The 14,288-nt window shown below is 38.9% G+C and overlaps 1 protein-coding gene across 3 annotated transcripts in view; it reads left to right on the top strand.

Annotated features, from left to right (window-relative positions):
- hmga2 (high mobility group AT-hook 2) overlaps positions 1 to 13,952 on the top strand; it is a 196,074-nt gene extending 182,122 nt beyond the window's left edge. The window contains exon 4 of one of the 3 annotated variants that reach the window (XM_043709647.1): positions 10,872 to 13,952. In XM_043709647.1, coding sequence (XP_043565582.1) covers positions 10,872 to 10,968 — 97 coding nt within the window. In that variant the 3' untranslated portion in view covers positions 10,969 to 13,952. Of the gene's footprint in view, positions 1 to 10,868 lie in introns of all 3 variants that reach the window. The other 2 variants (XM_043709646.1, XM_043709651.1) reach the window with 2 other exon arrangements.
- Positions 13,953 to 14,288: the final 336 nt, after the last annotated feature.

Genomic DNA, 14,288 nt, shown 5'->3' with positions numbered 1-14,288 from the left:
AGGTCTAGCAGCATCTATGAAGAGAAGTATGAGTAAACATTTTGCATCCAGTGACCCTTCCTCAGAACTGATGATAGCTCGGAAAATGTTGGTTATATGCAAAAGATAGGGTGGAGGAAGGGGTAAAGAGTAAATGGTAGGTGGGGATAGAGCCTAAAGAGAGAGAGGGACAGTTGGACAGACAAAGGAATGGATAACTATCTGGCTCAGACAGAGAATAGCTGTTATGGAGACTGTCAGTGGATAACAATAGGTAGTATGTAATAGCAGACTGTGATAACAAGGCTTGGTGTGTGGGGTTGGGGGCTAGGACATGGGAGAGATCAGGCCATAAAATTATTGAACTCTATATTGGAGAGTTGCAGGGTCCCCAAGCGGAAAATAAGGTGTTGTTCTTTCAGCTTCGCTGACCTTCTCTGGAAGGCCGCAGCAAGCCTGAGACTGAGATGTTGGCCAGGGTACAGGGTGGTTTGTTAAAGTGGTGGGCAACTGGAACCTCAGGGGTTTTTTTATAGGCAGAATGTAGATAGGTACTGAGAAGGGAGGAGGTAAATGGGTGGCTGGTACACCTTCGGCGATTGCAGTGTCCAAAGGCCAAACAGACCTTCCAATGAAGCAGCACTTAACTGCACTTCACACAATCATGTCTGCTGCATTTGCTGCTCACATTGAGGTTGTCTCTACACTGGGGGAATAAAGTGTAGACTGGATAACCACTTCGCAGAATATCCTATGCTCTGCCTGCAGAAAAGACCCTGAGCTTCCAGTTGCCTGTCGCTTTAACATACCATCCTGTTCCCTGGCCAACACCTCCATCTCAGGCTTGCTGCAGTGCTCCAGTGAAGCTTAGCACAAGGTAGAAGAACAACACCTCATTTTCCACTTGGGGACCCTGAAGCCTTCTGGACTCTATATAGAGTTCAATAATTTTAGGGCCTGACCATGTCCTAACCCCAAAATCTACATGCCAGGCTTTGTTATCACATAGTCTGCCATTACATACTACGTGTTGGTAGCCTCTAACAGTCTCCACTAACAGCTATTGACTCTTCCAGCCAGATTGTTATCCATTCCTTTGTCTGTCCAACTGTTCTCTCTCTATGGGCTCTATACTGACCTATTGTTTACTCCTTGCCCCCTCCCCCCACAGTATCTTATGCATATAACCAACTCTTTCCTTGCTACCATCAGTTCTGAGGCAAGACCCAAAACATTAACTCTGATTTCTCTTCACAGATGCTGCCAGACTTGCTGAGCTTTCCCAGCAACTTCTGTTTTTGTTTCTGATCAATACAGCATCTGCAGTTCTGTCAGATTTTATTGTAAATTGTAAACCTTAATGGTAAATGTTAGCAGTCTCTTTGACCCTGGGGAGCTTCACAGCCGAGGACAATCCTATCTGTATCCAGCATCATTCAGACACTTGTGGCTGCAATTAAGAGAGAGCCAACTGAAGCAGAATCCCTTGACTTCCTGCCAGCCTAACCCCATCAGTCTATTCTTTGTGAACAAGGACTGAGGCCAGATAGGGCCACAGTCACAGAAAAGAAAGCAGTTGGTTGGGGTAGACTGGACGTCAAACAGGCATTCAAGATCTGTTTGTTTCATCCACTCCCCAAAAAAACAGGCTGAACTATTGGAGACGCAGCTCATTTCTTTGACTCTATGGACACACACAATTCCAATTTGATTATACAAGTTCAGATGCAAAATCCCCAGAGGCTTATAGATATGGGAAGAATGACACTCAATCTGAAAGACAGTAAATGTAGTATACATCTGCAACAGCATTAAGAAAGGTCAATGTCAAATGTTTCATTGGACATATTTATATACCCCTGTAGACTATATAAATTTAAAGAAACCCATTTGTGAAAAATGTTGCTACATTTATGGTGACATTGCTTTCTTATATATTTTTAAACCTGTCTTCCAAAACAATGTTTTGGAAAACCAGATATTCAAACAGCACTGTGCTGGATTTAACTCCTTTAAAGTGTGATTGGTTTGGTATTTTGGGCGAGAGGAAGGTACCTTCTGAGAGTTAACTGTTGAAACCTGGACAGTGTTGGGGTTGGTGAGGAGGTGAAAATTTAGTGGGAGTGGGGGGGGTAGGGTGTCTAAGTTTGAAAGTTGAAGACCGGCAGAAGAAATGAGAATGCAGAGATGGGAGGAAGAGGTAAAAAGAGGCTGTAACTACTGTGGGGTAAGGCGTATTTCTGTTCCATCTTATCCGGAAAGAAAAATACTTTGTGTAGCCTCGTTTGGCCATTTCTGCCGGTCTTGGCTAATGATTTTAGTATTGTTCAGGCTTCCCAGTCATTGGGCTGTGGGTTTTCTGATATAAAATATTCCACACTCTGTCCTGGCTGAGTGGTCTTCCCATGTGTGTCTTGAATGGGAGTTGCAATCATAAAGGTAGTTGGCTGGTTATGCTCTTTGCAAACCTCCAGCTGCCATTTTAACAACTTGCCCTTCTTCTTGAAGGTGAATTGGATTAAAATTTAGCCCAAGTCACACTCGCTATCTATGGTTTTACAACTGAGAAACAACCGTAGGCTGGTTTTCACTGATGAAGTAATGCAACAGATTTGTGTGATCTAATCATAAGATGTTCTCATTTTTTAAAAAAAAGTCAACTTAAGGCCTGTTTTTTATTGTATCTCTGTTTCAGGACCCTACCTTTTGCTATGAGTACTCCTAACAAAATAACAATGTTTATTTATCTCAACTTTGGATATCACTGCCCCATAAGAGAGTCTCCTTTTAAGTTAACTTTTATCCTTTTCTTATGCATGAAATATGAGCACCACTAGCAAAGCCAGTACGTTTTGTCCATTAAGCAGCATAAAGACTAATATTAAAATTTCAACTTTTACAATTGTCTTTAGTCATAGAAACATTGAAACTGTTTGGGGTGTTGGACTGTAACTCAATGGTGAAAATGTGTTGCTGGAAAAGCACAGCAGGTCAGGCAGCATCCAAGGAGCAGGAGAATCGACGTTTCGGGCATGAGACCTTCTTCAGGAAAGGGCTCATGCCCAAAACGTCGATTCTCCTGCTCCTTGGATGCCGCCTGACCTGCTGCGCTTTTCAAGCAACACATTTTCAGCTCTGATCTCCAGCATCTGCAGTCCTCACTTTCTCCTGTTACTCAATGGTGTCATGCTGGTCCCTTCGACCATTAAGTCTGCAAACCCCACTTTAGAAACTGAACAGAACCTAGAACTGCTATTTAGGTAATGATACCCAGAGGAAATGACCGAGTATATGAACATATCAAACAGGACCTTGCTGTTTTTTCTGTGGTAAGTAGCAGGAAAGGTAAAGGGGAGCCAATGGATATAATATATTTGGATCGCCAAAAGGCATTCACTAGTATACCAGATATAAGGCTAATTAATCAGATAGAAAGACCATGGAGGCAGTATATTAGTGTGGATAAAGGATTGGAAAACTAATACAGTTTGAAAGTTGAGATAAAGGAGGCATTTTTAGGGTTGGAGATATATAGAATAGAATACCTACAGTGTTAAAAGAGGATTGTGGGAGGAAACAGGAGCACCTGGAGGAAACCCACGCAGACATGGGGGAGAATGCGCAAACTCCACACAGACAGTCACCCAAGGCTGAAATCGAACCTGGGTTCCTGACGCTGTGAGGCAGCAGTGCTAACCACTGAGCCACCGTGCCACCCACAAGTTGGGTGTCAACCTGTAACTAATGAAGAGCCACAGGGGTCAGTGCTGGGCCCACAATTATTTCCAGTGAATTTACTATTACCAGGTCTGTGGATGAGACAGTAGGTGATGCTGAAAGTGAATGGTGAGAGTGACGGAGTCTACAGCAGATATATCTAGGCTGACTGGGATAAAATTGGCAGGTGGAATATAATATGGGAAAATATGAGGTTATGTACATTGGCATGAAGAATAGAGGAGCTGAATATTATGTAAGTAGGGAAAGACCGCAGCACAGAGGATTCTGGGTGTCTTCATGCATAAATCACAAAAAACCAGCATCCAAAGTGAGCAGGTAACAAGGAAAAAAAACGGAATGTTGATCTTTATTTCAAAGGAAATGGAGTAATAATAAATGGAAGTCTTGCTTAAACTATATGAGGCATACTATGAAGTCCTTATCCAAAGAAAGCCAGACTGGCATTGGAGGCGGATCATCTTGTGAAGAAAGGTTGGATAGTTGGGCTTGAACTCACTGGAGCTTAAAAGAATGACAGGAGACCTATTGAACCATGCAAGATTCTGAAGATGCTTGACAAGGTAGATATGAAAAGGTTGTTTCCTCTTATGGGTGAGTCTAGGACCAGAAGTCATAGAGTGATGGGTCATTTCTTCTGAATGTAGTTAATCTTTTCCCCAGAGGGCTATCTAGGCTGGATATTAAAAATATTTAAGGCAAGATAGATTTTTAATCACTAAAGGACTCAAAGGTTATAGCTACAAGGCAGGAAAATTGAGTTGAGGATTATCAGATCAGCTGTGATCTTATTGAATGTTTAAGCGACTTGATAGGCTTAATGTCCGACTTCTGCTTCCATGTGTTATGTGCAGAATTGGGAACTGCACTGTGTTTAGATGCCTTTTAATAGAGATATTAAATGGACGCTGTTTTCAGATGGATTTAAGTCATCCTGACCCACTGTTCAAAATAGAGAGTGGTAGTTATTCCAATGTTACAATTAATATTTATCCCTCCATTAAAATAGGTTATCTGAACCTTTTCACATCACCATTTTAGGGCTTTGCTGTAACTGCTGACATTCTTAGAACGTGATTACATTTCAAAACCTTCTTGACTGTAACATACTTAAAGAATTTCTGAATGACAACATGGAAATACAAAATTTTGCTTTACTTCTATCTGATGCATTCAATGTGTAAACCTAAATTTTGCTTTTCTAGAAATTGCTGCCGGACTACATTACAGAACAACCTCAGTTATCTGGACATCGATTATCCAAATTTCAGATTATCCGAACAAGATCTCAAGGTCCCATAAAAATGTTATCCATTATCCAAACAATCTATTATCTGAAAAATCAGTTATCCAAACAAAATATTCCTTGCTTGTCTCGTTCGGATAATCGGAGTTGTCCTGTATTTGGCAAGGTTGTTTAGGGAAGGGAAGCATATCCTCTTTGAACTCCTCCTCTCCAGCAGGTCAACTTGGTAATACTGCCCATACTGTTTCAATTTCTGGTACCTGTACAACTGTAGCTGCAGTATCTCGATGCTAATTGTTTACCTGCCATCTCTACTTTGCTTCTTCAGGAATCATGTAAAGATGCATTATTTATTTCCTTCCTCTCTCCAAATTTACATGGTGACATGGGGTTGTTATAAGATTGTTTGTTTGTTTGTTTGTTTGTTTGTTTATCCATCATTCAGTCTTGGATGTGCTACAATTTCATCCTGCTAAATATTGGTAAAACTGGGACCATCACCAACAACTCCCACCACCAATTCCATTCGTTTGCCACCAACTCCTATCTCCTCCACACACTCAGAAACAAGCCATTTTAATGTTAAAATCATCACACTTCACCTTAGTTTATTCCCTTGCATCTTAATTCCCTTCACTCAAGGATTGCAAATGGAAGCTTCTTTGTCAGGCACCTTTGGTTTAGCGATCCTCCTCCAGGTCCCATCGAATCACACTAAGCAGCTTCTCCCATTTTTGTCTCATGCCATCTTTGCCAGCTTTCAGCTCTAAACATTACCTCTCTAAACATTTCTACTTTTACATTTCCCTAGTTTTCGTTTGGATCTATAATAAAATCCATCATTCAGTTGGAGTTTCTGATCACCTGACCTAACATGCCCATCTTTAACAAGGCTGCTTTAATTTTTGGCTATGGCCATGTGAGGAAATTTGGGATAGTTTCCTACTTTAAAGGTACTCTGTCATTATTAGTAGTAATACGAATAATAATGGTTGTTATAACATGCATGTTATATTAATGAAATACTTTAGCAAAGCTGTGCATCAGATGATTAGCTGGGCTATTTAAATTTATTACTAAATAATCGCATCCAAATTCTTTGGGTGGCCTGAATGGTACAGGAACTTTATTGGCCAGACTGTTCCAGGTTTGATTCTTCTTCCATATTCAGTTGCTTGATGTCAACTAGAGATATAATTTAGCAACTTTGGTTTGGAACTGAAAGTCTCTTATGGTCATATTTTAACCATACTTAGTAGAGAGTGTATGTGAACGTTGTTTGAAGACATAATCAGGCTTGGTTGTAATTTTTTTGTTGTTAAATAGCCCACCCACACTCTCAATCTAGAGTCACATACGAACAATGACTGTTTGGGTGAAGCATTGGATGTTTTCCAAAACGCCCAGATCTATACCCAAGGCGGCACAGTGACTCGCTGGTTAGCACTGCTGCCTCAACGCTAGGGACCCAGGTTCGATTCCAGCCTCGAGCGATTGTCTGTGGGGTGTTTGCATATTCTCCCCGTGTCTGCGTGGGTTTCCTCTGGCTGCTCCGGTTTCCTCCCACAGTCCAAAGGTGTGCAGAATAGGTGAACTGGCCATGCTAAATTGACCGCAGTGTTCAGGACGTGTAGGTTAGGTGTCTGGGCTAAATGTAGAGTAATAGGGTAGGGGAATGCATCTGGGTGGGTTACTCTTCGGAGGGTCAATGTGTACTTGTTGGGCCAAATGGCCTGTTTACACACTGTAGGGGATCTATGAATGATCATCTATGATCGATGAATGATCTCCACAGTCAAATATCTGATGATGATGTCTCTTTTTAATCACATTTATTTTGAAGGAATTTTTATCTGCACAGAGCAGGTAACCTTTGTTAATCTGCACTCCTATCACTACATTTTGTTTTCTCATCGTGCATATAATATAATTACTTATTTTTTCCATTTTCTTTAGATAGCGCATTTCTTTTAAGAAAAGTCTTTTTTGATGACTAGTGATAAGTTTTTTTTTCCATTAAGTGTTCGGAATTGTGCTGTGCCATGCATATCTCATTATAATGTGAGGATTGAAAGTGGGTTTTATTTCCTTCATTATGGTATTAAGGAGGTGATGCTGCAGGCAATAGTGAGAACTAACCAAGCCCGGTTCCAAAACTAACCAAGCTAGATCCTGTTCTCTCAAGAGTTGCATACAAGCACATTTTCCAGCTGAGGTCACTGGATAATTATCAGACACTGGAACCTTGGGTGGTTTTTGGCAGAGTCATGCAAGCACAGACTTGATATTTCTCAACTGAATGAGAGGTTTTCATCAGTGAGTAAGTTGTCATTGGGCCAGTCCAACACACTTCCCGGTATATTTAATTATTTCATGGAGGGTGGCCATTGCTGGCTAGGGCAGTATTTATTACCCATGTTATTGCCCTTGAGAGGGTGATGGTGAGCTGTCGTCTTGAACCGCAGCACTCCATCTGGTTTGGGTACACCCACAATGCTGTTATGAGATTTTCAGGATTTTGACACAGCAACATTGTAGGACCAATGATATAATTCTAAATCAGGGTTGTATGTGGTTTGAGGCGGACCTTGCAGCCTGTGGCCTTCCCACATGCCCTGCTGCCTTTTTCCATCTAAGTCCAGTGTTTTTCCTCCATGAACTTTGTCACAGCCCCTCAGTGAAATTTGAGAGCGTAGGGACTAGTGGTAGAGTAGACGACAAGAGACCTATGAGGGTGGAAAACTGTTAAGTGCACAATGGAAACCAACAAGATCCAGGAGAAGTAGCTGTGGAAGGACAGATGCCTGTTAAAGTAATAGTGCAGCTCCATGAAAGTCATTGCTACCTCAGAATTTGGGGCCCCAAAATTTCAGCTCTCATTTTGGGAAACTGTTTGAGGTGATAAAGATCACTGATGTGGTAGGTGCTATTGATGAAGCCTTGGGGAGTTGCTGATGGTACATGGTACACACTGCTGCAACTCTGAAGCAGTGATGAAGCAAAGGTAATGGATGGTGTGCTACTCAACCAGGCTGTTTCTGTGTTATTGATGAACACCCAAAAATAGATTAATCTTTTCCTCATCCTACACCTAGACAGACTAGCGAGGAAAATAATGTGGAAAAAGAAAGAAATATTTGGAAATAAAACTATAGAAATTGAATTAAATCCCTGTAGGTTAAGCAGAAGACGTGGCATTGAGAGTTCTAAACCAGGATGATTCCTACTGCTCAGCCATAATGCTTACAGCAGGACAAGATAATACAGGTTGATTCAGGCTTGCTTCATTCTGGTGTGTTGAACAATTCTGCCAATTTGGGGAAATTTGCCAACTCCCAAAGCCTATCAATGCCACTTTTTGTAGAAATCAGCAACTCTCTGCAAAATGAAATAGAAGCCAGCAGCAAACCTACTCCTATATTTTCATAACTTCTAATGATGTCCCTTGCTTCACCCTTATCTATCAAGCTCAATTAGCCTATTCACTTGCAGCAGGTTTAATCCTTTCATTATTTAAAAGATCTGAATCACACCCCTTGAAAGTCTACATTTTTCTGAAGTGTAAAGCTGCAGCTCTCTTGTCAGCTTTGGTAACTGAAGGCCCTTTAAAATATAATCTATTGACCTTCCTCTGAACCTTTTCTGGACTAGGTGTATTTTCCATTACAATAGTATTAAGATGTATTTAATATATTCACAAAGTACTTGGTTTCACATTACATTAAAACTCTGAATTTTAGAGGTCAGATAAATTTATATAAGGTGGTGGTGGATGTTGTCATGTTTCAAATGTAATCCAGTTTCAAAAGAGCAGGTATTCTGTCTGCCATTTTTCTTTTCTAACTATGATAGTCATGATCCCTATTATTACTTTCAGTTGAATTATTATCATTTTAGCTCATCTAGTTTCTGATAATTTCTAACTGTTCAACATTAATGGCTTGAAAGATAACCACTTCTTCTCAAATGTAGACTATTCCAGGTATTTTTGCCAGTAACGTTGGCCAAATCTCCCCCAATTTAGTTTTCTGTTCATTGCTGAAGGTTATTTTGTACTGTATAGTGCGTGTAATTTGCATCCATAATGTGGGTGCCAACAGGCATGCCGTAACTTTTCAAACAGATATCGGATGATGTGCTAGTATTTATTTGCCTGCCAACTGGAAGAGACTTCAAGGCACTAGCGTGTTATGCAGCTATTTTAAATGCAGTGTTTTGAGATGGGCAGAATGAATGATTGGTTACACCCATTCCAGGTAGAGGCTTTATATTACCTGAGTAGCTGAAACCTTTGGCCAAAAAACTGTACTAGGAGCCTGTCAGACCCTTAACATTATTAGTGATAAACTGATACCTTCAGCCTGTAGGTATTCCTTTAATAACATTGCTAATAACGCATGCTGCGTAATGGCTCAAGAATATGAATGAAATACTAATCTCTACTTTCGTTTTCACCTGAGAAACATTCTACAAGACCGTTCAGATTGTTCAAGCCCGAACCCCATCGTAGATCCTTCGATCCCTTTGTATTTGGAGAGTTTGCCAAACAAACCAGACTCCGACTGTCAAGTACAGTCATTTCGAGAGGAAATTCTGAAGTTGATTTCATCGCACTTGAGTGAACTAGCCAGTTTCTTGCCTGTCGGCTTATTTGTACTTGGCAAGAAATATGCATATGTATTGGATAATCATGTCTTTTTAGAGCCTAAATGTTAATTGAAGAGGCTGGGGCACAGGGCAGCTGACACTTGACTTTGCCCTTTTTAGTCCATCTGAAGCTTTGATCAAGCTACATCTTTCTCTGTTACTTGTCCCCCAGAGACTCTCTCAAGGTCATGGCCTGCAGCCTAGTCAAGAGGCATTAGCCTACTGGCATTAAATATTTGAGGCTCTTAGGTTAGCAGGGGGCCTTCACTTCATGCACTCCACATTTCCCACATAACCCAAAGCAGACTAAACAAAAGTGGTGTGAAATCTGATGGCTGGATGCAGCTAAAGTAATATGTTGAAACTGTCCTCCATTCATTTAATACTGTGTATTTCTTTCCTGGATTTACACCCATTTGGTCTTTGGGATCATGGAAATCTTTGAAAAAGGGTTTGCGGAGCAGTGGCCTGTGATTAAAACCTAGTGTTTTTCTCCATGCTGCTCTTGTGCAGCAGTGTCACACATGGTAGCATTTAGGAGCCCCTTCACAGCTGAAGTGTTTCAAACACTAATGAATGGAAGCTTGGTCATATAATGCAGACAAGCTTTAAGGCATGCTTTACTGAATGGTGTACTGTAGTGGCCTGGGAAAGGAAGAGAGTTATAAATTGTGTCAGCTAGCAGCCCAGACAAAATGAAGCCATGTGGAAAATCAAATCTATTTAACTATGAAACTGTTGCAGCCATTTTAAGGTGGTCATCTTTGGCAGTTCTCAGTTTATGAGGTGACAAATGTTAAACCACATAATACAGTCTTTTGCTTTATTTTTTCAGAGCAAATAAAAGTAAAGTATTTAGCTGTTTTGGAAACATGGTTATTTTAGGTTGGGTGAAGGATCTTAGGTGAATGTTGAGTGCTCGTTAGATTTAATGTTGCAAATATTTGATAAATGGATTCAATAATTTATAATGTCCAGTTATATGAATACCTATTTTCAGCATAAATTCAAGGCTTTTTAAGCTCTGCAGACGTGGTGATGACATCAGCTGTAGAAGATTTATTGTGGTTTAACTGGAATTTAATCAATGCACTTTCTCTCATGTCTGTGGTTAAGCATGTCCGGTTTTAGGCCTCCCGAAATACTTGGCAATTAAAAAAACAACAGCATTATTTGTAGAACTAGTCATTGTGGAAGGGGAGGGCTTGAATATTATTTGAAGGAGCTGTCTGACATAATGCGAATTTGTTTTTGTTTGCAGGAAGAGGGTGAAGGAACGTCCTCGCAAGAATCCACAGAGGAAGATTAAGAACCCACACTATTTTACTTCTACCTCATTCAGCAGTTGGGTCTTTTGAAGGGAGAAGACACTACCTTGACCACTTTTTTTTTCCCAGTTAACATTGGTCTGTCCACTTTATTCTGGGGAGAAATGCATCCTCTGAAAGACTTTTGCTATCCACCTTTTTGTAATCCCTTCACAGTCCCAGGTTTAATGATAAAAAAAACTGCTGTAACACAGGGGACACAGATTATTGATACAACCTTTAATTACCGTTTTCTTTTTAATTCTTAACATACTTATAGTTTATTGAGCTGCTAAGTAAGGGTGAGTGGGTCAAAAAAAAAGTTTATTTTTCACTGCAATGCACAAAATAATGCAAAAGGAAAACATCAGACACATTGCACATAATATGGGCATTTTATGAGAAACAGCTTTTCTGTTTAAAAGCGAATGAGATTTAACAGCACCAACACCCACCCCTTGACTTAGTACACAGCCTGGATAAAACACCAAAGATGAGGGCTAGGCACTGCTCTTCTAGAAACCTTTTAGTAGATTTTTTTTTTGTTAAATTGATTTTCACTTACTCTAATTTCAGGAAGACTCCTAGGGCTGATTTTTTTTTATATATGTATTTAATTCTGCTGTTGACTCAACACCGAAAAAATATGTTCATTAACTGAAGGGAAGGATGAAAGATTGACATTTTTTTTACAGATCCATAGGGATACAAACAGAAATCAAGAAATTCCACTTCAGTGTAAGTCACTGAAACTTGAAAAGGGAACTGATTTCCCTCATCAGTCAGCCAATAAGAACCACATATAAAGGTGACTTCACCTCTGATGCACTGCCATGTGGATGGATCGAGCAAACACATTTCTTGATTTTTGGGAACACACGCTGTGTAACTGATCTTCAAATCATTCCTCCTCCATCCAATCAATCCATATGAATACTCAGTTAAACCAGCACTTTTAGTGACAGTTGCAATATTACCCTATTATCTGTAACTACCTCTGATTAAATCAATTAGTTTGACAGTGTCTCGGGTGCATGCTGCTATACACATACAATGCAGGATAATTTTTTTTGGTTTAATGGACGGTTAAACACTGATACCTGAATTTTGTTGAAATTCATTTTACTTTTTACAGTCTAAATATTAAAAGAGGAGACAAGAATACCTGATAGCATTTCTATATTGCAATATAATTGCTGAACTTTACAATTTTCTCAATCCCAGTTTGTACAACTCATTTTCTGTTCATACTTTTAACTTGAATACAATTTTTTAACTGAATTATTCAATGATTTTAACAAATGTCTCTATTGCTTTGATTTTTTCATTTTTATCAGTAATGTTTGAAATATAACTGTCCAGGTTTGTACCTCAAATGAATTCAAGGAAAATGGACTAATCAATTGACCAAAACCTACCTCCTGACATTAAAAAAGAAATGAACTTGTTACTATCAGCATCAGTTTTAAAATATTATTAAAATTTTAGGACTGCAACTAATCCCTAATCAAAGTATTTTTGTAAAAAAAAAGGAAAAAAAAATTAACCTTGGCTACAAAAGCATTTTAAATTACTTTCTATTCTGAAACCTTCAAAGCAAACTTGAAGCTTTGTAAGTAGGAAGCAACATGCTCAGTTTTTGTATAATTCAATCAAGAATATGTGTTTAAATTAGTAGATTGTAAGAAACATACTTGATTCATATTTTCATATATTTTACACATGTGATTTTCTCTTTCATTTTTATAATGTTTCAACCAGATGTATTTTTAAAATGCTTCTTATGTAGAGTTTTATCTTGCTTTCTGCTTGTCAATATTGCTACTTTTAACATTTATTAGGCCAGGGAGATGGGGAGGGTGTAGTTTCTCAGGAGAATCTCTGACAGTAAGGCTTTAGTGTTGAGTCAAAGTACAACCAAAGCTGATTCCTTCTGGCTTCCATCAGAATTTGTAAAACCTTGACATATTCTCAGCTGGCTGTTCAGACAATATGGTGCATATCCGTCTGTACTTTGTAAGCTGTGTTATTAACAAGTTGCATTTTTGCCAATTTCTTTTCTTCAATTGTAACCTCCAACAAAGACTGCATTATGTTTTATTTTAAAAATCACACATTGTGATTTGTTTAAAATGTCATTCCATGAATTTTGACTTAAGAGAACCTTCTGAAATTTGTTTTTGTCTAATGCATATTAAGGAAGCCTTTGGTTACTTGTTGGACATTTTGCCCTGCGAAGCCTCTCAAATGCTGATGTTTATCATGTATTTCTCTGTACGTTGAACAATCAATTACACACTACTACCTCTTGGGGCCTACTGTTACCTCAATTTCAAGCTGAAAACCTGTTCCATTGTTTATGGCCAGTAGACCAGAGTGAGCATCATAAATTTTTTATAAATAGTTTATTTTTTTGGGAGATAAATTTTATATGACTGTTCTCTCCTTACTGGTCACCTCAAAATAAGACTGGACATTTAACTATTCTGCTATTTTACAAATTGTAGTCTTGGTTTGCAAGGAGAGTCTGAAAACGTTAGACAGCAAAACCTTCTCTCCTTGTACCTTAAATGTCTAACTTTATTGCTTTGCTATTCACTTAGAGAAACTGTCTGATTGTACTTGGAAATGCTTGCTTGCTGAAAAGGTTCCTTTCATGGATTATCACTGTCTGTTCAGCACAAATAAATGTAAGAACCTCTGTGATCCCCATGTTGATTCTTAGACTTTGTCATTTTAATACTGGCAAAACAATTTGAGTGTGTGAACAAAATCTCTGAACCTCCACCTTAGTATTGTTTTTCTCAAACTAGTTGAAATAGCACTTATAATCAGTTTTAAACTGAAATAAGTCCTTTGTATTTAAAGCCTTTGAATATAATCTCCCTTAGTTTCATAAACTCAAGACACAATCAATGTTACAGTTCATTAAAGCTGAGTTATAGTTGGAGCTATCAGTAAATCATTCAATGTAAAAAAAAATTAATTTTTTATGGGGAGGTTCCAATAAAAATGTATACACTATCAAATTTATTAAAGAACTCAAATATTCATGTTTCTTCATATTTTAAACATTGGCATGTGGTCAGGAGATCTGTTAAATGTAACGCTGCCATCTTAAAAATGATCTTCCCTGGAGAATGGATGGAAAACTAAGGCAGTCTTCTCACTCCTGATCACTGTTAAACGTGCAGACATTTATATTGCATTAGCAGAGGATTACATTCAATTGCGGTGCCATGGCCGTCAAATTGCCAGTCCACCTTCACTGTTGAGCTTCTAACATTGTGACAGATCAGATCCCAGTTATGGATTGATAGATTATAGATTGCTTTGTTTTGGTTTAATTAAAAAAGGAAGTCTACTTCATA

This window comes from Chiloscyllium plagiosum, chromosome 19, assembly GCF_004010195.1.
Source record: "Chiloscyllium plagiosum isolate BGI_BamShark_2017 chromosome 19, ASM401019v2, whole genome shotgun sequence".
Lineage (NCBI taxonomy): Eukaryota > Metazoa > Chordata > Chondrichthyes > Orectolobiformes > Hemiscylliidae > Chiloscyllium > Chiloscyllium plagiosum.
The sequence above is the reverse complement of the archived record's forward strand: the minus strand, read 5'-3'. Positions and strand labels throughout refer to the sequence as shown.